Source organism: Eleutherodactylus coqui, chromosome 8 (assembly GCF_035609145.1).
Source record: "Eleutherodactylus coqui strain aEleCoq1 chromosome 8, aEleCoq1.hap1, whole genome shotgun sequence".
In the NCBI taxonomy this organism is placed as follows: Eukaryota; Metazoa; Chordata; class Amphibia; order Anura; family Eleutherodactylidae; genus Eleutherodactylus; species Eleutherodactylus coqui.
In genome coordinates, this window is record NC_089844.1 from 177,475,362 (window position 1) to 177,500,958 (window position 25,597).

At 44.8% G+C, this 25,597-nt stretch overlaps 1 protein-coding gene across 1 annotated transcript; it reads left to right on the forward strand.

The window, feature by feature from the left end:
- The first annotated feature begins 17,180 nt into the window (after positions 1-17,180).
- On the forward strand, positions 17,181-23,091 carry LOC136578041 (uncharacterized). The gene is made up of 5 exons (XM_066577950.1): positions 17,181-17,248; positions 18,150-18,282; positions 18,912-18,962; positions 19,996-22,538; positions 23,013-23,091. The coding sequence occupies exons 1-5, from the start codon at positions 17,181-17,183 to the stop codon at positions 23,089-23,091; spliced, it is 2,874 nt and encodes a 957-aa protein (XP_066434047.1).
- The last annotated feature ends 2,506 nt before the right edge of the window (positions 23,092-25,597 follow it).

Consider the following 25,597-nt stretch of genomic DNA (forward strand, 5'->3'; position numbering starts at 1 on the left):
GAGGAGCGCTCTACCTGCTGCAGCCATCACAGGTTCACAGGTCACGGGGGGTGGTACGACACAGGTTCAGGATGGTACGGAGGCTGACAGAAGAAGACGGAAACCAGATTTTTTTTATAAAAGCAAGCTTCACTGAACCGTAACTGGATGAGCAAGATTTTCGCTCTGTAGGATGTTCTTTGTAGTTTCATTACAGAAGTTCAGCCGGAATCTCACAATAACAATATGTTTCAATCTCAGTCCGGCATATTAATCTTATACCTGTCTGTCTTCATACTTTATTTCTGGAGTTCCACAGCATTACATTATCATTGCGGCCTCCATGGACAGTTGGTGCCAGAGTACATCAAATACAACCGCACAGAGCTTGTCAACGCTCTCAGGCTCTACCCTTGCCTGGCCACATCACAGGCAGGGGGCGGGGGTACATCCAGGACTCTGTACTTGAGGTTTGCAGAGCTCAACTTGCATGGTTCCTGAGCAGCCAAGACACGGTATAGTGTAATGGGGGTGCGGGACACCTCTCACCCCCCTTACACACATAATGGTTGTTCAAGATTCTTTTGCTAAGGAATTGGTGCTACTCACAACAGTTACATTTGGTGTCTCCTTTAAGGGCACCAGACAGGCAAAACTACACCAGGTATAAGCTGGCGTACACTAGTGGTATCATTCATGCTAAATTCAGAAATGCACAACACCAGTCCAGTTTTTGGAAAAGCGTTGGGGGTGGCTGAAAAATGCAAACCAAACTTTTGCAAAAATATGTGACTCTTCTATTCATATTAACATCCCCCATGAAGAAGGGAGATGGGCTGTTCCATGGCAAGAACCAGCAGTTCCACGGGCCGTGCAGCAGGAGAGAAGCTGCGGGAGATGGGGGTATAACTGGGTGATAATTCAGATTGATTCAGGTTTACTCTAGGTGGCAACCCTTGTGGTTCCTGTAAGGGTGGTCAATAGTGACAGTCACCCAGCGGTGGGAAAGGCCAAGTCAGAAATGGTGAGAACATAAGAAGACATCACACAGGACTCGGGGGCGGCGCTTTCGTATTTTTTACAGTCACATTGCAGTTGTTATAGTAACATCTTTTTGTTGATACGTTGACTTTGTTGGCTCCTTCCAATGATTTACACTGTAGCTGGGCGGACTTTGGAACTATAAAGGGGACTGTTATCCATAGAGAACTGACCTTATCAGAGGAACTCCCGCAGTTTGTTGGATCAGGGCCGCTGCATTCTGTGCATTTCTATGTGCCAGGTACAAGATGATTATAACATTAGAAGAGTTTGATGAAGTCTTGCAGTTCAGAGAATAGCGGCAAATAAGAACCCGCACCCATATTCTGTGGATCCACAGATCTGATTCCTCTGGATTCCCTATAATATGGTCTTATATGGAAAACACCAGTATATTGGGGCACAGGGGTCACAGGCATGGGAGGGGATACCATAGTCCTCAATGTAAAGTCTGCGGGTGACACTGATTGTGTTACAGACTGAGCCGTTTGTACGACCTTTGACCCAGGAGGCTGTGGAATAGCTTAGCTCTGCCACATATCCACATTCTCCAGCAACTGAGTGGTTAATCCCACCAACATTGCACTTCCATATTCCTCTATTTCTGTTTTCACCTTGTTATGTTTCTATATAAGGGCTGTATTACACAATCACTGGTGGTTTGTATTACAGCTAATTGCCGGGCTGCAACTGTACTTACACGTGCAGCCCAGCAATTGTCGGGAAAACACAAGCGCTAATGGAAGTCGCTAGCATTCATGTAATAGCACCCTATCCCTGCTTGTTCCCAATGGCTGCTATTACATGCAGCATTACTGTCCTGCAAAATGCAGGAGGCGCTACACTGATTATAGCTGGACTTCTCATAGGTACTGAACTGAGACGTCCCGCTGACGGCTGTGATCAGCGTCGTTCCTCCTGCGTTTTGCAGGGCAGTAATGCCGCGTGTAATAGCAGCATTAGTCCATATTCACACAAACGGTTTATTGTGGCTATTTTGCCACGATAAAACATCTGCTGAAAATCGTGACCATCTAAAGCATTCAAATCCGATGCATTCATCCAGATGGGCGGTTTTCCGGTGCGTAAAATCAGCCAGCTGGAAAAGATAGCACATATGCTGCGGATTCCGTCCGGTTGCTTTTAGGCACGGACGGAAAAGGTAGGTCTTGCCCTATCTTTTGACCGCAATCATCCGCCAGCCCCTAAACCTATGGGAACTGCCGGCAAAGTGAGAGGGAGGGACTTTAGCAGCAGCTCGCGGTGCAATATGACCTCCCCATCCCTCCCCCTTTGCTGGCAGTTCCCATAGGCTTCTATGGGAGCTTCTATTGCCGTGATCAGCCTGCAAAGTAAGGCGGGAAAAAGTTAAGTATCGCTAAACTCTCTTCCCCCGGCTGTCGGAATCCTCGGCTGAGGCATATATACGTCGCACCCGGTCATGTGAATGGTCGAGAAAAAGCAAGATTTAACCACAATTTGTACACAACCTTCTCACGTGCATGCGATAAAAATCAATCGCAATGCCCGTGTGAAAGAGGCCTTAGGCTGGCTTCGCACAGACATAAGCACAATTGCAAGTATCCTAGAACAACTTTTTTGCACTATGAGCTTGGCTTTTTTGTTTGCATGTTGACATATTTCATTTTTTTTGCTGCTGCATCACATTGTTGACTCATGTTCTGGATGATGATCGTTCAGTGTAAATAGCAGCCGGTCTGTACTGAATGGCCACTGTGTTAGTGAATTGAGAGGGACAGGGGAGAGTGAGGAGAGAACTCTCCTCCAGTCGCAAGGCATCCACATTACCCTGAGACTTGCCTGGTCTTTAATCGAAGGAAAAATTAAAGTTCTGGAGTGTAAAGAACCATCTTATCACTCTAGCATTCTTCTCCTTATTTTGTTTCATCCATGTCAAGAGGGCATGGTCCGATATCCGCTTAAACTCTCTAACGAGGAGATAGTATTTTAAGGTTTCCAACACCCACTTCACTGCCAAATATTCTCGTTCTACAATGGCATTATTCCTTTCTGCGGGGGACAACTTTTGACTCAAATACATTACTGGATGGTGAGCATTTATCGCTTGGGACAATAGTGCGCCCAGACCTGCGTCCAAAACATCTGTTTGTACAGCAAACTCTTCGGTAAAATCAGGGATGACTTACTCTGGCTGCTGACATACAGCATACTTCAGGCTTTGAAAAGCATCCTCTGCTTCAGGAGTTAATGCCACTATTACCGACTTCCGACCTTTAGTCAAGTCAGTTAATGGTGCTGCTATGGAGGCAAAATTTCGGACAAAACTGTGGTAGTACCCTATGATACCCTTGATTTGCTTCTTGGTTAATGGTCTAGGCCAACTGTCTATGACCTCTACCTCATTAACTTGAGGCTTGATTACCCCTCTACCAATAGCATAGCCAAGTTATTTGGCTTCCTCCAAGTACTGTGCACTTGCAATCCTTATGGCATCCACGATGGTCTATACCTTTCCAAGGTGACTTTCCCAATATGAGCTGTAAATAACCACATCATGCAAGTATGCTGTGGAATAGCCACGATGCGGCTTCAGAATTCGGTCCGTCATCCCTGTAAGATAGCAAGTACCCCATCTAAACCAGATGGCATGTTTTTGTATTAAAACAATCATTCTAGGGTAGACAAAGTGGTTTTCTCTTTTGCTCTGTCAGTTAAAGATAATTGCCAATATCCTTTTGTGAGATTCAGAGGGGTAATGTACCTGGCACTATCAAGACTCTCAATCAACTCATCGATGCTTGACATTGGGTAAGCATTGCACTTGGAGATTTCATTTAACTTTCTGAAGTTGTTACAAAATTTCCAAGTGCCATTTGGTTTAGGGATCAAAACAATTGGGCTTGACCACTGACTTTTTGACTTCTCTGTTACGCTTAGATCCAGCATGTGTTTAGCTTTGGTAGAAACTGTGTTTCTACATGCTTCCAGTATCCTGTAAGGGTTGATATTTACTTTTACCCCAGGTTTGGTTATAATGTCCTGCTTTATAACACAGGTGCTCCCTGTCAGGTCGAAGAACTAGCTTTTGTTTGTCTGCAGGAATTCCTTAGCCTCTTGCTGTTGGCGTATTGAGAGGGTATCGCCTATTCTGACCACGGGAACAGGTGGCTGTGGCTTTACCCTCCTAGCCCTCAAGGCCTAAGGATCCTCCAACTTTCCAGAGCTTAATTAAATTGACATGGTAATTTTGGTATGGCTTTCTTTTGCCTGACTGGTGGACTTTATAATTTACCACCCCAACCTTCTCTATGACCTCATAGGGCCTTGCAACTTAGCAAGAAATTTACTTTCGACTGTTGGCACCAAGATCAGGATGCGGTCCCCAGGGTAAAAGTCTCTAACCTTCACAGACTGATTATGCACCCTCCTCTGGGCCTCTTGTGCTGCCTGCACGTGTTCTCTAACAATAGGCATTACCATAGCAATGCGGTCCTGCATTTGTTCCACATGCTCAATAATACTCTTCTAGGGAGTTGACTAAGTTTCCCATGTTTCCTTCACTGTGTGCAGCAGCCCCCTTGGGTGATGACCATAGACCATTTCAAAGGATGAGAGCCCTGTAAAAGCCAATGGCACCTCTCGAATGGAAAACATCAGGTATGGTAATAGACGTGCCAGTTACGCCCACCTTTTTTAACATCTGTTTTAGGTTCTTATTAAATCACTCCGCTAATCCATCTGTCTGAAGGTGGGACATAGAGGTGTGTATGTGCTTTTAATTTTAAAGAGGTAGCACAGCTCTTTCATTATCTTGAACATAAACGGTGTCCACTGGTCAGTAAGGATTTCTTTAGGAATCATGGACAGCTCCCATTCAATGCTTTTGGTGCTAGTTTTTTTTTTTTTTTAATAGAACAACTTCCAGATAACGGAAACCCTCTGAATCTATCCTCATCCTCTTTCCCTGCCAAGACCTGCAAAGGAAAATTAGTGCATCCTGCTTCAACGTCCACAATTATACTGCCATCAGATTTCACTAGAAGTTTCCCCAGTCTCTTTAGCTGGAGATGTTGCTTTATGCCACAAGTCCCAGAACAGAGGGAAATCATGCCACACTATCATATGTTGTATCAAACTCTTAACTACGCCTACTTCATAGGATACAGTTCCCACCATTGTCCTTATAGTAGCAAGATCTGGAGGATACACTCTTGTGTCACCGTGGATGCTGTAACACTCAGGTGTTTCTCTTGTAAATAGCTTTCAGTTACCAGACTGACATGGACCAAAGTGACTAAACTTCCAGAGTCCTAAAGAGCCTCCACCATAAGGTGGTTCACGGTTATTTTACACATGTGTGGCTCAGAGTCTAGGCCTGGTGAGGCTGTGCAAGCAAGGAGTGGTACCGAGCTCCATCACATTTCATAGGCCTCCCCCTTGTTGTGGGCCAGGTACTACTAGGGGAGATAAGGGCAGCCGGGGTGTCACGGAGATAGCCCTCATTGGCAAGGTATCTGTCGTCGTGGTCAACCAGCTGGTTGGCGTCTTTGGGGTCTCCAAACCAACCCAGCGCTGCAGCTCCATTGGGAGGGCACGAATGATACAATCAGCTGCCACTATTTTCACAATTTAGGGTAGAGTACAAACCTTGGGTTCCAGCCACTTCTTGGACAGTGATACCCTCTCTTCTAAATTCAGAGGTGGGTTGTCAGCTGTAACTGATGTACAAGTTACATTCTTCATCAATGATTAGGTCCATGTATTGAGTTTATCTCATTATCACATTTATCCCAATTTCACTAGACACAATGTCATTAAAGCACCAAACCCCACAAAAGCAGAGCCTTAAGCTGTATGCTGACCCCATATATCAGCCCCGTCCATGGCAGACTGTTTGGAACTGAGTGACTCCCCCCCCCCCACACACACACACTTTTTCCTAATACTTCCTGATGAGATTATGTTGGACTTTGATTAAAAAACACAACAACTCAGCTTTAAGACACTGAAGTAGAAATCAATAAACCCTGCAGAGTGTCTGAGCGATCGCTGCAGAGGGTGAGTACAACCGCAGCATGGTCACCATATGGGACAACTTATTATGGATCCATGATTGTCATTGCCTCATGGTCAGGAGTGCCTCATGGTCAGATTTATTAATACTAGCTTAAATTCAGATGGCTCATAACTAGACTAGGTGTTCCAAAAGTATCCCAGTTTACTCATACAGTAGTGTTTTTAGACATTTTTTTGTAACTTTATGTCCCCTTTTGGAATTATGACGCATTTCTATTGGTAAATCTGCTGCACAGTCTCAGTGCAGCTGTAAGTTCTTCGCTATGTACTGAACTTTATCTGATTCATAGCCACAGACAGAGAGCGAGGAGGTCAAGGTCTCATTACTGAGTCTATTGAGTAAATCTTATAGCAGTATAATAATGCAAGGCTCTGCGCACATTTCCTTCTGTTGCATCATCGGGACAGACAAAAGGAAACACTCCTTTCAGTTTAATTTCCCATTAATTTCAGTGGGGATTTTAGGGTTCTCACTTTGTGTCCGTTCCATCAGGTTCCCATCCTTTTTGGTCCCCCCCCCAAGAAAACATGCAAAGCTGACGGAAAGTCACCCTCCGATTTATTTTTTTACATTGTTGTCAATGTAGAATGGATGCAATTGGAAAGCCTTCCATTTGTATCTATTATTTGTTCAGTTTAAGGGACCAGTTTTTCTTCTGCACATGCTCAGAAGGCAAAGAGTGTAGGGAAAAATATTTACACTAAAAACAGATCTATTAAAATGGATGCAAACAGTAGCTAATGTTTGTGTTTTTGGACTCAGGGTTTCCCAAACTCCAGTTTTTATGACCCCCAACAGGTTGAGCCTATCCTGATGAGAAAGAACACTTGTAACAATAAATACATCACCTCTGCAATACTATGGAAATTCTGAAAACCATACCTGTTGGGTTGTTGTGAGAACTGAAGTTTGGAACAATAGTCTAATCAATCCATCATGCCATATAATTTTGGCAGTCAAAATTGTGTTTGGGGCAGAACATCATCTTGTAAGTGTAGATGGGGGCTCCATGACTTATAGGGTACAAACTCTGACTGTGGCTCTTTTAAGCTACCTGATCCTCAGCCCAATATGTAGGTTGCCCTTTCCCCATTGACAAGCCTGTAGCATACATTATAGTCCACTCGTAATCAAGGTGGTCATGGCTGGTCACATGACTACATGATGACCACGTTAGGTCTTGTGGCTGATGATGAAGCATAGATAATCATCAGAGATTATTCCAGGCAGTTCATCTTGAATGATGTTGGGGGAGGTTATATGAGAAATGTCCACGCTCCGCTCTGGTCACTACCTTCAGCTCCCGCTCAGAGAAGGGTTTTCCATATTGACATCATGGAGTTTGATTCAGCATTTTACAATGAAATATTACACTGGGGAACACAACCTTTCATGTTGAAGATGTTAGAACATATTTTTGGTTATTTCTGGGTCGTAGATTCTGAAAATGGCATTAGTTTTTGCCCATCAGGTCTCCTTTTCACTACAAACTGTTTTATTTCAATATTATGCCACCATTAACTATTAATAACATTATTATTAAAAAATCTGGTATTGGAAGAATATATTCCGTGAAGCTTAGAAAACGAACTACGAAAAAAAGTCTCTTCATTGGGACACGGCACTGAACCCTCGTTTCTGTGATTTCCTATGATGTGATGTTCCTGGACATCTACAATGGATGCTCCAGCAGTATGCTGCCATCATATGTGTATCCCATCATCCACAGTATCGTTCTTCCATGATCATTATTTCTTGGTGAAATCCTTCCCGCTGTTCGCCGCAGACATCACCAAGAGACAATGGAAATCGATCCAAATGACTGTACAGACAGTGCAACTTTATACTGATGTTGCAGCCAAGTGTACAGAATGCAGCGAGCGTATTCTCCACGAGTGCCTGAAGTTAGCCACATTGTTATTTCCAAGAAAACTCTTTACAACCATACAGGATGATAACCGCGCACATGCCTCAATTTTGTACATAGAATCTTGGAGACGCTGGTCTCTCATGAGTTCCCGGATTTGTGGTGCATCGAATATACCTGCTTATAGTTTCTCCATGTTCAGCCCAGGAAATTTTCTACATATGTAGTCAAAACACGTTCCCTCTCTCCCGAGAACATTTACAAATTGCTTCATCAAACCAATTTAATGTACAATGGTGGCGATATGATCTCTTCTCTGTCCACTAAAGGTTCTGGGATATTGTTTTCTCCAGAAACCATGTTTCTCTCCAAGGACTGTCTTCTCACCCAGCGTTGATCTTAAGCTCTGCTGTCCCACAGACATAGGAAACATGGATACCTCATGTACACGCCCTGCTGCCATAGAAGGAAATTCACCATTTTCAAATCCACACAGATAATAATAATAACCTTTATTTGTATAGCGGCAACATATTACATAGACAGGGGGAATACAGAAAGACAAAATACAAACATTACAGAACCACGGTTACATAGTAATCAGTTGATGGAAACAATAGGGGTGAGGGTCCTGCTCCAACGAGCTTACATACTACAAGTAATGGGGTGATACAGAAGGTAAAGGGCTGGAGATGTGCACATATGGCGAGGTGAAGAGTGAGGGATGCTATACACATAAACAATGGTCAGACATTTGACTGTGTGATGGCAGAATCGGTATGACTGCAGGAGCGGTTAATGGTGGCTAGCAGGGATTGCAGTCAGTAGGTCAGGGAGCATGTTATCAGGCGGAGTACAGAGGGGTTTGTTTAGGGTATGCGGTATGCCTCCCTGAAGAGGTGCATTTTTAGAGCATGCCTGAAGTTCTGCAAGTCCTGGATTGCTCGGGTATCCTTTGGTAGTGCGTTCCAGAGGACTGGTGCTGCTCTGGAGAAGTCTTGGAGGCGGGAATGAGAAGTTCATATTAAAGGGGCGCTCAGTCTGGTTTCGTTAGCAGAGCGGAGAGCCCGGGCTGGGTGATGGATTAAGATGAGAAGGCAATATAGGGGGGCACTGCACTGTGGAGGGCTTTGTGGATGAAGGTATCAAGTTTAAATTGAATTCTGTAGTTAACGGGCAGCCAGTGCAGTGAATGGCACAGGGCAGAGGCGTCTGAGTAGTGGCTGGACAGGAAGATGAGCCTGGCTGCCACATTCAGGATGGATTGTAGAGGGTAGAGTCTGGTGCAGGGGAGGCCGATCAGCAACGAGTTGCAATAATCGAGCCGAGAGTGGATGAGGGCAACAGTAAGCATTTTTAGCGTGTCCACAGTGAGAAAAGAGCGGATTCTTGCGATGTTCTTGAGGTGCAGCTGACATGTCCGGGCGAGAGATTGGATGTAGGGAGTAAAAGAGAAATCAGAATCGAATATGACCCCAAGGCAGCGGGCATGTTGTCTAGGAGCTATGGTGGCGCCACACACTGAGATGGAAATGTCAGGATGAGGTCGGTTAGTGGAGGGTGGAAATACCAGTGAGTCAGTTTTAGAGAGGTTTAGTTTTAGGTAGAGAGAGGACATGGTGTTAGAGACAGCAGACAGACAGTCGGTGATGTTTTGGAGGAAAGGTGCAGAGATGTCACGGGAAGAGGTGTATAGCTGGGTGTCATCAGCATACAGGTGGTATTGGAGACCAAATCTCCTGAAGGTTTGTCCATTAGGGGCTGTGTAGATAGAGAAAAGGAGGGGGCCAAGGACTGAGCCCTGGGGGACCCCAACAGCAAGGGGAAGAAGAGGGGAGGTAGAGCCAGCAAAGGAAACGCTGAAAGAGCAGTCAGATAGGTAGGAGGAGAACCAGGAGCAGTGTCCTTTAGACCAATGGAGCGAAGCATACTGAGGAGGAGTTTGTGGTCAACAGTGTCAAATGCTGCGGAGAGGTCGAGGAGGAACAGTAGGGAGTAATCGCCCCTCGATTTGGCTGTCAGTAGGTCATTGGATACCCTTGTAAGGGCACAGATAATCCATTGGTGATCTCGATACTCCATCTTCTGCAGGACTGAGGCTATTGTTGCCTAATCTTTCCGCATACTAACTAAGTAACCAACAGGAATTGACATGAATCTGTTTCCATTATGTAGAAGTAAACATTTTAGACTCCGTTTGGAGCTATGAAACAACAACCACCATTAGCTTGGTGTGTATTCTCTCACATTCAGCCTAATGAGGACCCTTGCAAGTTGTTGCAGAAAGCCAAATAATTTTCTTTTGTGAAGAATTGCAGAAACTCTTCTTCTCTGTTGCGGTATGCTATGATATTAGTTCCCGGTAACAATAAACTTATTCCTGCCAGTTGGGAAGCTGACAACTCAGACACTTTTTTTGGAAGATTTAGGTCTCTTATGAGGTCATTCAATACTATTTGATTGAAATCTTATGCAGCTGATGAAGATCCTTGGAAATCACTGTCATGTTGCTCAGCAGAGCTTTCTTTCTCACCAGCCGGTTCATCTGTTTCTTCAGACACCTCTGGAAGGCTGCTCCATGTTAGGACAAGTATATCTTCTAAATGTGGTACAGGGCGCTTATCTGGATAAGTCTTACTCTAGTTTTTCCCATTGATACCCTTTATATTCACCACACAAGAGTAACAGTCATCGCTACGGTTGCTCTGCTCGCGCCACACCATTGCTATACCAAATTTCATGTACTTCCTTTTCCCGTTCCACCATTGTTGCAGTTGCTATGTACATGTTTTGCACACAATATGTGGTGCCCATGACTCGTCTTTGTCCCTAGTCTCACTGTGGAGTAAGCTAAATAAGCTAAATAAGTCCGTTATAGCTTGTCTCTGCTGAGGGAATGTGTATTTCTCACAAATAATACAAAAAACATCACGATGATAAACACACTTTCTTTTTGATGTAGCCATATCTACTGTGTGGTACGGGTGCATCTTGTCTCCACCGGAACTAGGGGTGGAGAAATGGGTTGGCCAGGTACAGTAGTAGGGAAGGGCCTGGTTGACAGCTGTACATGCCCCTCTGGCATGTACGCTCCCCGACGGACTGCAATCTCCAATCCTAGTGGCTGTTTCACAGCTCTTGGCTGCGGCATCCTAGGTCAGCTCCTGCCGACCCTGTCACTCCCCCACCGCCGGGATGCCATCTTCACTCCCTGTGACATTTGGGTTTGCCCTGGGTGTGCAGTGGCTGTCTGTCCATGGCCATGAGCGCCCCTGCCGGAACTGCTTTTAGAATCTGGCCTGGGTTTGCAGTGGCTGTCCGACCACGTCCAGGAGCCCCCTGCCGGAACAGCTTTTAAGAGCTGGTTGGTCAGAAGCATAAACAGCCACATGAGCTGTCCGGCCAGAAGCAGGAGCGCCTGCTGTGGGAGTGCCGGTCGCGTTTTCAGTAGCTGCCCTGTCAGGATATCTAGCGGTGTTGGCTGCAGTGCCAGCAGCAAGCTGGAAGGGCAGGAGCTGCAGTGGCCGGTAGTGCAGTTCTGGAGCCAATTCCAGCACATTGCCGGCCATCAGGTAACGCCCCAGAGGCTGCAAGGGGACAACTGCAGCCGCTTCGAGCACTATCTGTTTCTTGCTGGCATGTGGGCTGGAGGAGTCAGCAGGAACTGAAGGCGAAACGGCAGCTGCAGGACAGCTACACCCGCTTTAATTGCAAGGTCTTTCTTGTCGGCCGATAGGGAGCTAAGGAGCTACGAAGGGCACGTCTGCAGCTGCCAATCAGCAGCTGTGGGCGTTCCCTTTTACTCAGGTTGACAAACCCATTATTCTGGTGGAGACATAATGCACCAGTACCCTACTGTGTTTCCCTGATAATAAGACCTATGATGTCATTCAGGGAATGGCTGTGATTGGCTAATGGAGCGCCAGCTCTGATTAGGTGGTGCGGCGCTCATTAACTAATCAGAGCAATTGCTTGCTGAAAGCGGGGTATTGTGGTTATTTATGATCAAAATAACATTGAAGGGGAGGCTGGTGGAGGAAAACCTTCACCTGAGGCCAACCTTGAACATGTATGTAAATTACATAGTAAGAGGAAATAATGTAATGGTGCATAACTGCCAACATTTCATTCCCCATTCATGAGATACCCACAAAGCATCTCAGAATTTTCCTTTCTGTGACACATTTGGATAGGCTCTACCCATTTTTAGGTCGGTGTCATGGAATCCCACAAAATGCTGAATGTGGGATCAAAAATATCAGCTGACCGGTGTCACTAAACTTGTCCTCATTCATGTAGACTCCATGATATGAAGCCATACTATATACTTAGAAATTCATGAATATGGTGCATAGTAATGAACTGGGATGGAAGAGAATGGGACCTCCAAGAAGAAGCGGAAGGTCATGCATGAAACAGAGTCCTTCTTTAAAGGGTCATCTGAGCCCCTCCTGAGGGAAGTCGCACTCTTGGCTTGCCGGTATTGTCATTAATTGTCAGCTCCATAACCAAACCTAGTCAATAACCTAAAGACCCGTTCTGCCTAAAACAGAGGTGAAAAACCTTTTCTGGTCTGAGGGCCACACTGTTAGATTGAGATCAATTCCAAGGGCAATACTGAAACTTAAAGAAGTATCACCACCTTAAACATTTATGGCATATCAAAACTATACACCATAAGTATCTAATGGCTGCCGGTTCCACTTTAAGGACTCCCACTTGTTGGGAGAATTGGCATCTCCTTCTCCCTTGTCCATTGTTCAGAAAGGAAGAGACCAAAATGCATCTCACTCAATTGTAGTTTATGTGCGATACTGAGACAGCCGAGTGTTCACTATTCCCTAAACTACAATCAAGGTAGCTGCACGCATGTATAGTCACTTCTCCACTTTGTGCTTTTCTAAAAGTGTCACACAGTGGTCAGGAGGCCCTAATTCTGCCAATATAGGGGGGTCCCAAGGATGGCTGTGCAGTGTACCACTAGTACTTATCCATCTCTCTGTTACGCACCCTACTCTTCCCACTGACATGGAAAATACATGTGAGTGGCCACCAGACCCGATAGTTGTCCACACAGAATGGCATCATGGGCAGAATGTGGCCTCCAGGCCAGAGGCTGTGCATTCTTGATCTAGAAGCTGTGTGCATGAAGCTGCGTAATCCACAGATGATGATGAGTTTGTTAAATAACACTGGTGAAGATAATTATGTTGATGTTGAGCATGGTAATGATGAGGATAATGATTAGAATGATGACGATGATGGTGATAAGAATGATGTTCAGATTCATGAGATGATGAGAATAATGATAATAAGGATGGTGATGAGGATGTTGAGGATGGTAAGGATGATGAGCATGAGAATGATGACAGTGATAGCGAAATATGCACTTTAGGGCGCCCACCCACTGGCGTTTGCGATTTTCGTGCGTGAAAAACGCTGCGTTTTCCGTGCGTTTTTCGCTGCGTTTTTTGCGGCGTTTTCGCGGCTTTTTCGCGCCTTTTCCATTAATTTCCATTGACATTGATGGGTGCATTAGGAGAAAAATAAGGACACATATGCAACTGACAGTTCCTATGTTAAAAATCGCAACGCACCGCAAAAAAAAACGCCAGTGGACAGGAGTACATTCAATTCTAATTGCTCTTGAGAAAAAACGCAAAACGCAAAGAAAAAAAATCGCCAGTGGGTGGGCGCCCTTAGGTATATTTTATATTTCAAGTAAGCTCTGCCACTTATTCCATGAACAAGCAGAAGTATATATACAAAGATATTAGCAACGAGGCTAGAACACGCCTCACTTGTAATAGTTATAATTTATTGTAATTAATTTATTATCATTGGTTATTGAGGAGATGAGGATGGTAAGGATGATGAGCATGATGAAGACAATGAGAATGGTGATGATGAGGGGAGTATGATGACTGTGATGAGAATGATGATGATATTAATGATGATGATGATGAGGATGAGGGTGCTAATGAGAGTGATGATGGTAATGATGAAGATGATGTGGAGGAGGATAAGTTTCATGCACAGGGATTTGGTTATATTCAGCAACATTTTCTACTTTTCCTTCTAGAGAGAAAAACCTTCCTGATGGTGACCAAAGACTGGAAGATATCAGTGTAGAGCAGAAGCCCTGGAACTTGCAGAGCCAGGGACATTATGTAACCTGGGCATGAGAGCTGAGCCTCTTCACAGAAGTAGATAAGGAAAATCTCAGTTCTGAAAAGAGCAGAATATGAGAAGTCAGAAGTAACAAATAGTATGGAAACTGGTAAGAAAGGTAAAGTTATGTCTGTCACCTCCCTCCAGCTTATATCAATCCCTAGATCAATAAACCAGAGTATATACATACAGTATATGGTATAGACAAAGAGGGAAACAGCCAAGGAAGCAGAGAAGACACATAGACAAAGTGTTCATACCTCACCAGGAACCTTGACTTAGTTCTTCTAATCTTTAAGATAACGTTTTCTACTTCTTGTCTACATTTGATGCCTCCATGTTTTCTTTTGCAAGTCACCTTTTCATATACCCCATTATATAAAGGTCCTCCCACCCTCCCCATTTATAAGCCATAGAGACCAATTTTAAAGAGTATCTCTGGGTGGTTCTCATGCCCTTACATTATACAGATACCCACGGATCTCCGATCTCCACTTTCCCTGCAGTTTTGCTGTTTTACAATTTTCTGTCTTATTCTGCGTTCCCATCCAAAGCTGCTGCTATCATTCTGGTGGTTTCCTGTTACTAGGTGCATTGCATTGTGGGAGCTCAAAAGGCATAAATAGGTCACATGATTGTTTTTCTAGTATATTTGTTATTGTCCCTTTGGAGGTGACTGGAGAATAAGACCCACAAGTGATGAATTAAGAAATGTTACACCAAGTTATTTCATGGCTTCTGATTTGCAGAATACTGCTGTGTGTATGATGTGAGCTTATAGACTACAGGATAATTATCGTTCTTTGTTAGATACAGAAACCAGAGACATCGTTGTTGTGGTTGATGTTCCAGAGGACAGAAGCTCAGAGCTGAACCAGGACAGCAATACAACATGGACACCAGCTGAAGTGTGCGTCATCACAGAGGAAGTGCCTTCTGGATCTGAGCACAGAGATGGGAGGTCACCAGTTAAAGACCAGATCCAGGAGGAAGGAGGTTTCTTCACATTTACCCCATTGGCTATAGGGCAGCAGCAGATAATGTACTCCTTATCACTGGCAACACATCCAGTGTTTGCACAAGGACGCATTCTGCCAACAAATGACCCTTCTTATGTCTACCTCAAAGATATGATAATAGATCTGTGTAAATCAAGCCATACAAAGTCCACCAAGTCATACAGAGTTCACCCAACCAAATCAAAAGAAAGTCATACTGTCCAATAGACCGAGTTAAACCAAGTTACACTAAGTGTACCTGGTTGACCAAATTATACCAAGTCTCCCAGGTCTTACTAAGTCCATCAAGTTATACAAAGTCTACCAAATTCACCAAGTCATAACAAGTCCAACAGGTCATACTATGCCCATCTAGTCAACCAAGTTAAAAAGCGCATAGAGATTCCTCCACACCAAGTCATACAAAGTCTACCGAATTCACCAAACCAAGTCATACAGTCCACAAGGCCACGTTGTACTAAGTTATACTTAGTGCATCTAGTTGAGTAAAGGTCATTTTACATGTAACGATTATCGCTCAAAATTCATTCAAACTACCAAAAATGAGTGATAATCGTTACATGTAAACGCAGGCATTGTGCACTTTTCGTTTGAACAATGATTTTAAGGTGAACTTAAAATCCATCATTCAGCTACTGAGAGGTAAAGCAAACACATTTATCTCTCAATAGACCGCATGCTGTTCTCTGTGTTTACACTAGCTGGGAGAGAACAATGGAATCTGCCATTAGCCACAAGCAGAACAATGCACCTGGGCTAGTGTTTAAACACACACTGGGCTCTGCAAACAGCTCCTGGAAGTCCTTTTACATGCAAGTGAAGATGATGAAGTGTTAATGGCCAACAACATTTTATGCAAATACATCGCTAAATCTTTCAATCTTTCAGTCATTTGAAACATTATCTTTGCGTGTAAAAGGGCCTTTGGTTATACCAAGTCCACCAGGTCATACAAAGTCCACCATACTAAGTCTTCCAAGTCCAACAAGTCACATCAATCACATTTAGTCAACCATGCCATACCAAATACAACAGGGCATATAGACTCTTCCATACCAAGTCCACCAAATCATTCAAAGTCAATCAGGTTCCCCAAACTAAATCAAACAAGTCATACAATCCATTAGACCATGTTGTATTGCCATATATCATAAGTCCACCTAGTTTACTAAGTTATACCAAGTCTGTAGGGGGGTACTTCCCCTCACTGCAGCCACCATGGCAAGCAGCTAATGAGCTGCAGCATTTGGTCCTGCTCCCTCTGGCCCAGTAATCGGCCGGGAGGGGAGCGGATGAGAGTAGAGACTGGTCGAGTGCTGTAAATAAAAGCACTGACAAGCAGTATGTGCAAAGATACCTCACACCCTGCCATAATGTAGCAGTGGGGACTGGAGAGAGTGCATATAGCGCTAATAAGAATGTGCAGGAGGTGCAATTTTCTAAGCTCACCCTAACTCAGAGTCCCTGCAAGATTACTAGCAGGCCTGCTGGAGCATCACAAATACATTTACAGTTATATAGAGAACAGTGTACAGATTCCAACAGACCAGGGAACCAGCAGAGGCCTGGGGTAGATGGCGGCAGCTGCTGATCCTACACGACACTAACCACAAGTGTAGAAATAGGCCCCACAGACTGGGGGCCAAAGGGCCCTAAGAGCTGGGAGCTCATGTTACAGAGGCAACTAGCTAAAAGGGAGGTACTGCTAACACACGCGGTCGAGGGTATACCGCGTTTCCCTGAAAAAAGGACACTGTCTTATATAAATTTTTGCCCCAAAAGAGGCACAGTGTCTTATTTGGGGGGGGGGGGGGGGGGGCTTACACTCAACCTGGTCTGCAGCGTCCCAATGGTCTCTGGAGTCCTCCCCGTCTGCCATCTCAGCTTCTGCTGGTGACGGGGTTTGAATACCCCGCCTCCAGCAAAGCGAGAGCTGTGATTGGCTCATCGAGCGCCGGCTGTGATTGGCTGCTGGCGCTCGATCAGCCAATCACAACGCTCGCTTTGCTGGGTATTCAAAGACTCGTCACCAGCAGAAGCTGAGATGGCAGACGGGGAGGACTCTGCAGTCTGCGCCGCGCCGTTGGAGACCATCAAGATGCCGTGGACCAGGTGAGTATTGATTTTTTTTGGGGGGGGGGGGGGGGATGTTAGCTAGGTCTTATTTTCGGGGGAGGCCTTATATTTTAAGCCTCCCCTGAAAACCAGGTAGGTCTTACTATCAGGATAGGACCTATTTTCGTGAAACAGTACTACGCACCAAACACATGTAAGGAGGCCAGCCTCAGAAAATATAGATATGCATGCATGCTTGGGACTTTAGGTTTGGGTAGCGGCGAAAAGCTGGGACTGTGTTATTAGTTACAAATTGAGTCTGGAATTGAGCGAAAAGCTGGGATTGTGTTATTAGTTGTGATTAAGGGGCAGCAGCCCATGCAAGCCAACAGGAACAGGGAGTTTTCGTAACCTGCAAACTGTGTGCATAAGCTGCAAGGATGTCTCAATGACTGCTGAGGTGTTTATTATGTTTGGTTATTCGTAATATACAACCACTTGTGTAACAGTGGAGCAATAGTGAGTCTAGGTGAAGAGTTTGAGAAAATGGTAGCAACAGGATAGACCCTCAGGTGAGTTGTGAAATGGTGATATTTATGATGCCTAGCGCCTCAGTGAGGAGGTACAGCCCGACGGGGCGGGAAGAGGTCTATGTTAAGTGAAGCAGAATGTGATAGTGGCCAACGGCTGTGACTACCGAGTGAGGTGACTTGCTGCCGCCATGGATTAAACACAGTGTACCCGCTGCTATTTGTTGATGTTACCATAACCTGAAGTCCACCAAGTCCACCAAGCCATACAAAGACTTTTATAGCACCTCCACCAGGTGATCCAGAGTATACCAAGTCATACCAAGTCCGTCTCACCAAGTCCCCTACACATTTATATATCTTTCTGTGCATGCAGTAATATATTGTGTATCTTGGCCGTGCCTCTTAGTTTTAAATTGCTCAATCAGTCAAGAAATTATTAAATTCATTCCATATGTTTTCTCAGAGGTTGGAGAAGGAACTCCTGGAGCTGCACAAGATGACATTACAAGTACCTTCAGCAGTGGAAAAACTGAGAAAGGAAGAAGAAATATCATCCAGGTATCTAGATATCCATGGATATAACCCAGTGGTCTCCAACCGGTGGCTCTCCAGATGCTGTGAGCCTATAATTACCAACCTGCGGCTGTCAGGAAATTATGGAAGTTAATGTCCCACTAGTGTTGTGGGGCCACAGGTTGGAGACCACTGATATAATCTCAGAGTTATTATTTGTTTGGTGTAGAATCAAAGATTCACCGTGAAAGAACCTGGGATAACAAGTGGCTGAGAGGATGCAGCATATATACATTTAAAATCCCAGGTCTCATGTCTTTTTTGTTCTGCCGCAATTCCATGTACTGCAGTGTAATATCAGGAAGAGGACCTGTAACTCTGCCCAGCCTGTGCCTCCTGGTTCATGACAATAATTTCAAAACTACAGTGAAGTCTGATAGAGATAGTGGAGGAGGAGAGGGAGACATGGGAGGCCCCTTGGTTATCACAGATCCCGCCCCTAGTTACACCCCTGCTGAAGATAGAAGGGAGAACACGGAGGACAGGAAGACTGGACATACTGCAGAGGAACAGGCTGGTACTGGGGTGTCGGGTGGGTCATACTGTTCTGTATATAACACATGGTGACATCATCAGTGATGTATAAATCTCACACACTTTGTTCTACTTCATAGGAGGATGAGAAAGATTTTCCAGAAGACACAAGCAGGGAAAACGGCTTTCAGGTTAGCAAGATTATGTGTCTCACTTGTTGTGTTATATAAGGCTTAGAATGGGAAGTCGGGATCTTAAAGGAGTGCTCCATCTTCAGCAAATAAAGATTTATTCTTAAAGGGGTTTTCCAGGCAATGCTCACTGTCAGTGCCAGGATACACCAGGATCAGAAGTGAAGCTGCTGCTCCGACCCCGTGTAGTGGCCGGTGCTTGTAATTGTAGGATGGCATACCATTGATTTCAATGAGAGCTGTGCCTGCAATTATAAGCACCAGCCACTACACAGGGTCGGAACAATGGCTACTGCTCCGACCTCGGTGTATCCCGACAGGCGCTGCCTGGAAAACCCCTTTAATCATGTGATCATCACATGACCAGAACAAATAATCTGTCTCTGGATCTAAACAATAAAGATTGCCATTTACTGACAGAAATCATGAGGGATTGATAAGCAAAGCTAATACAAAACTGAGGTCAGGAAGTGATTACAGCACTACCACACAGCTTGTAATAGAGGGGTACGCAGGCCACAGAAGAGGAATCAGGGGGATTGGAGTTCTCCCCGGTGGTATGAAAACAACTGATCTGCACAGAGCTGGACCAGAGAAATAATGACTTCTGGGCTGTGCTGGCTGCTCAGAGCCGGGACTCTGGCTTCTTAGACCCCACAATGTAAGGACAAATCAGTGTACACAACATGGTCCTTTCTGGCTCATAGCAATGTACTCGGCTCTGCTCTCCCTGAGTCACTCAGGGTGCCATGATTTTGGCATCCAGTTAATTATTTCTCCATTAGGCTGCATGATTCTGGTGTCTGGTTAATTAACTCTTCCTTGGGCTATGTGATTCCAGTCCCCACTAAATTAACCCTCTGTTGGGCTGTGTTCAGTTATTGCATTAGTCTTCCATGACCTGTTGATTTGTTTTGCACGGAGCCTCATTTAGTGATAATGCAATACCCCTCGACCCTAATAACTGCATTACCCTGCATGGCTAGTGTATGCTCTATTATGTACCTCCATCTTCTTAATTCTCTCTCCACAGAGGCTGGCAATCCCTATTATCCTGATTATCATGGTACTTATTACTTTTCTTGGAGTAGATGAGGTGGCAAATAGAGGAAAAAATGGAAATGTCACATCAACTCCTGCCACCTCCAGCCACTACCCAGCGTACAGCACCAGTACTGTAGGGATCAAATGGACAGAAACCTCCAGAACCCCTCAAGTACATACAACCCATCATTTCACAACAAAAGAAAATTCCACAACAATTCAGTACACATCAACACTAACCCCAGTAAGTACCAGCCACTATCCAGAGAACAACAGCACCACTGTAGGGATCAACCAGACAAAACCGTCTACTACTCCACAACAGTTCACAGCACAAAGCACTTCAACAGAAGAGACTTCCACAGCCGATCTCTACACTCCAGATCAAGGAAGCTCCACGACTAATCTTACCTCCCCCACCTCATTACCAGGAATTACTACTGAGGGCTTAGATCATAACACCACCACACTGGTAACCAATCACACCTTAACCACCATGTTAGTTCAAGAAAATACAAGCCCTAATTCAACCATTGGAGAGAATCCAACGACTGGTCATGAAATAACATCCTCAACTTTGGAAAATTCCACGAGTCTGTATACATCTTCATTACTTCCGGAAAGTTCCAGTCACTATCCAGAGTACAACACCACCACTGTAGGGATCAACCGGACAGAAACTACTACTACTGCACAATGGTTTACAGAATATAATAATACAACAGAAGAAACATCCACAACTGATGAATACACATCATATCCTGGAAGCTCTACGAGTAATCTTACCTCCCCCACCTCATTACCAGGAATAACTACTGAGGGCTCAGATCTTAACATCACCACACTGGTATCCAGTCAAACTGAGGCAACCACATCAGGCCCAGGAAATACCAATACAGATTCAACCGTTGGAAAAAATCCAACAGCTGGTCTTGATATAACCACATCAAGTATGGAAAATTCCACAAGCCTGCATACATCTTCATTACTTCCGGAAAGTTCCAGTCACTATCCAGACTACAACACCACCACTGTAGGGATCAACTGGACAGAAACTACTACTCAACAAGACTATACAATACAGAATACTGCAACGCAACAAGACTATACAATACAGACTATTACAACAAAAGACATTTCCACCACCGAGCAATACACATTAGATCCAGAAAGTTCTATGAGTAATCTTACATCCCCCTCCTCATTACCAGGAACTACTACTGAGGGCTTAGATCATAACACTACCACACTGGTTAACAGTCATACCTCAACTACCATGTTAGTTCAAGAAAGTACAATTCCTAATTCAACCATTGGAGAGAATCCAACGACTGGTAATGCAATAACCACCTCAACTATGGAAAACTCCACGAGTCTGTATACATCTTCATTCCTTCCGGAAAGTTCCAGTCACTATCCAGACTACAACACCACCACTGTAGGGATTAACCGGACAGAAACTACTACTCCAGAAGACTATACAATACAGAATACTACACCGCAAGACATTTCTACCACCGATCAATACACATCAGATCCAGGAAGTTCTATGAGTAATCTTACCTCCCCCACTTCATTACCAGGAATTACTACTGAGGGCTTAGATCATACCACTACCACACTGGTAACCAGTCATACCTTAACTACCATGTTAGTTCAAGAAAATACAAATCCAAATTCAACCATTGGAGAGAATCCAACGACTAGTCATGAAATAACCACCTCAACTATGGAAAATGTCACGAGTCTGTATACATCTTCATTACTTCCGGAAAGTTCCAGTCACTATCCAGAGTACAACACCACCACTGTAGGGATCAACAGGACAGACACTTCTACTCCACAACAGAATGCTATACATAGTACTGCAGTGGAAGAAATTTACACCACCAATCAATACACATCAGATCCAGAAAGCTCCAAGAGTAATCTTACTTCCCTCACCTCATTACCAGGAACTACTACTGAGGACTCAGATCATAACACCACAACCCGAGTACCCAGTCAAACTAAGGAAACTACATTAGTTCCGGGAAATCCAAATTCAACCACTGGAAAAAATCATACAGCTGGTCTTGATATAACCACATCAAATATGGAAGATTTGACAAGTCTGCATACATCTACATTACTTCTGGAAAGTTCCAGTCACTATCCAGAGTACAACACCACCACTGTAGGGATCAACCGGACAGAAACTACTACTCCACAACAGAATACAATACAGAATACTACAACGCAAGACATTTCCACCACCTATCAATATACATCGCATCCAGAAAGTTCAAGGAGTAATCTTACTTCCCCCACCTCATTACCAGGAATTACTACTGAGGGCTTACATCATAACACTACCACACTGGTATCCAGTCATACCTTAACTACTATGTTAGTTCAAGAAAATAGAAGTACAAATTCAACCATTGGAGAGAACCCAACGACTGGTCATGAAATAACCACCTCAACTATGGAAAATTCTACAAATCTGTATACATCTTCATTACTTCCGGAAAGTTCCAGTCACTATCCAGAGTACAACACCACCACTGTAGGGATCAACAGGACAGACACTTCTACTACTGCACAACAGTATACAATCCAAACTTCTACAACGCAAAAAAGTTCCATGGCTGATGTCTACACATCAGGTCCAGGAAGCACCACGAGTAATCTCACCTTCTCCACCTTATTTTCAGGAACTACTACTGAGCGCTCAGGTCTTAACACAAATACACTTGTAACTAGTCATACTGAGGCTCCCACATTACTGCCAGGTAATACAACTCCAAATGTGACTGCTTGGGTGAATACCACAGAAAGTTTGGGAAATTCTACAAGTCTGCATACTTCACCATCACTTCCAGAATATTCCAGCCACTTTCCAGAGGACAACCCCACCACTGTAGGGATCAACATGACATAAACCTGCAAGGGGTTTCCCCGGCAGGACAGATGGGGCTACTTATGTTGTTTTACATCCTCTGTGTCTATCCTCTTGTGTCTCAGGTGTAAAAAGGGTTTGAAGAAAGCCGTTCACCGATCAGAGGACTGTTGGCAGAATGAGCTGATGGCCAGTTGGTCCTAGGGGCTCCAAGGAGATGGGACAGAAAGTGCTGGTTGGGGTGAGGACAGTTCAGAGCATAGAACACAGAACCGCTGATACCTTGCATAGCGAGGCTCTCCCTACAGACCCTGCTACACATGAGACATACCAGAGGACTGCTACCCTTATCCTGAAGGCGAGGAGGATGTGAACTAGAAGTGCCGCACTAGTGCTCCTTGGGAGAGTTTTATAGACTTTTGATTTGAAGCTTCTCCTGAGAAAACCATCCACTATTGGGTGAGATCCTCTAGTGCCTTTTACCTCTACATCTCCAGAACACTAAAAGTGGAAAGTTAGAATTTGTTCAATCGGCAGCACTGTAATTGTACACTCATTGTAAAAAAAAAAATCAAGGACCTAGAAGGACTTGTCGGCCTGCAGTTACATCTCTGGCAAATCTGTAAATGATTAGAGTTGTGGTCTGATTAGATAAATGGTCTTGTCATCAGAGGCCCTAAAAGTGGTTCTCCCCTTGGCCTATAAAAGGCTGTTGGAGGCTCCTTGTGTGTAGTGACCTCTTCTTCCACTTTTGTAGAGCTTGTTGATCACTAAATGCCTGTACGACGCGGAGAATAGATTTTACCCAGAGTGTGAGAGGGGTGCATTATTGAGATGTAAGAAGCTGGATGGGCATATCAACGAATTGCCCACCACCTGGGCCATTCTGACCAGACTGTTAGGGGATGTTGGGACCGCACACAAGGTGACCGAACTCAGGATGTCTTTGACAAACTACCAGCGGAGATGATCAACTGATTGCTCCAACTGTTTTATTGTTCACCATCCAAAGACAAGGGGCACCATTTTTACAACCCTCTGTGTCTGCCTGAACCATTTCCAAGTGCTTGGCTGAAGGACATTTGGTCTCATGGTGTCCATTATGTGTACGGCCTTTGACACCCACCCATCATCGCCTCCATTTGCAGTGACATCGTGAGCAATGAAACTGGTCTGCTATGAAGTGAAATCGGGCTTAGTTTGAAGACTGACAACAGCATTGTTCATGTTTGGAGACATAGGGATCAGCGCTTCAATACTGCCCACTATTGGTGTTATGGTCAGTCGGTCACCCCTAGTAGTGGTACAAGTGACAATAACAGCTCAGCGATATGTTCAGGACGTCCTGCAGCCACATGTGTTCCTCTCAAGGTGGCTTCCAAGAGGTATAATAATGTAGGATAGTGCTTGGCCGCACACACAAGAGGGTCACAGGAATGTCTCCACAACATTCTCACACTTCTGTGGCCGCCCGGCCGCCAGATTTATTGCCAACAGAACATATTGGGACCATCTGGGATGCCAACTTCGACAGCCTAGAGGTTTGCACAATCTAGAGGCTCAGTTACAGCAAATGTGGAGCAATATGCCACAGGATACCATACAGAAGCTGTATGCCTCCATGTCCTCATATCACATCTTGTATCCAAGCTAGAGGCAGTACAACAGGGTACTAGAGGCTCCATGGCTGCCTGTATCACATCTTGTATCCAAGCTAGAGGCAGTACAACAGGGTATTAGAGCCTCCATGCTTGTCCGTATCACATCTTGTATCCAAGCTAGAGGCAGTACAAAAGGGTACTAGAGCCTCCATGCTCGCCTGTATCACATCTTGTATCCAAGCTAGAGGTGGTACAACAGGATACTAGAGCCTCCATACCCACCCGTATCACATCTTGTATCCAAGCCAGAGGTGGTAAAACAGGGTACTAGAGCCTCCATGCCCACCCGTATCACATCTTGTATCCAAGCCAGAGGTGGTAAAACAGGGTACTAGAGCCTCCATACCAGCCAGTATCACTTCTTGTATCCAAACTAGAAGAGGTACAACAGAGAACTAGAACCTCGATGACTGCCCATATCACATGTAATATCCAAGCTAGAGGTTGTACAACAGGGTATTAGAGCCTCCATGCCCACCCATATCACATCTTGTATCCAAGCTAGAGGTGGTACTACAGGGTACAAAAGCCTCCATGCCAACCCCTAACACATCTAGTATCCAAGCTAGAGGTGGTACAACAGGGAACTAGAGCCTCAATGCCCGGCCATATCACATCTTGTATCCAAGCTAGAGGCGGTACTACAGGGTACAAAAGCCTCCATGCCAACCCCTAACACATCTAGTATCCAAGCTAGAGGTGGTACAACAGGGAACTAGAGCCTCAATGCCCGGCCATATCCCATCTTGTATCCAAGCTAGAGGCGGTACAACAGGGTACTAAAGCTTCAAGGCCCCGCTGTATCATATCTTGTATCCAAGCCAGAGGCAGTAAAACAGGGTACTAGAGCCTTCATGCCCATCAATGTCACATCTTGTATCCAAGCTAGAGGTGATATAACAGGGTACTAGAGCCTCCATGCCCCCTGCATCTCATCTTGTATACAAGCTAGAGGTGGTACAACAGGGTACTAGAGCCTCCATGCCCCCTCTATCACATCTTGTATCCGAGCTAGAGGCAGTAAAACAGGGTACTAGAGCCTCCATGCC

Bases quoted from the DNA above. Each gene is read 5' to 3' on its own strand.
- LOC136578041 (XM_066577950.1), top strand. From the start codon at position 17,181: ATGGCAGACGGGGAGGACTCTGCAGTCTGCGCCGCGCCGTTGGAGACC. The intron at 17,249-18,149 runs GTGAGTATTGAT...TTGCTCAATCAG, and splicing joins ATCAAGATGCCGTGGACCAG to TCAAGAAATTATTAAATTCA. The intron at 18,283-18,911 runs GTATCTAGATAT...TCTACTTCATAG, and splicing joins GAAGAAGAAATATCATCCAG to GAGGATGAGAAAGATTTTCC.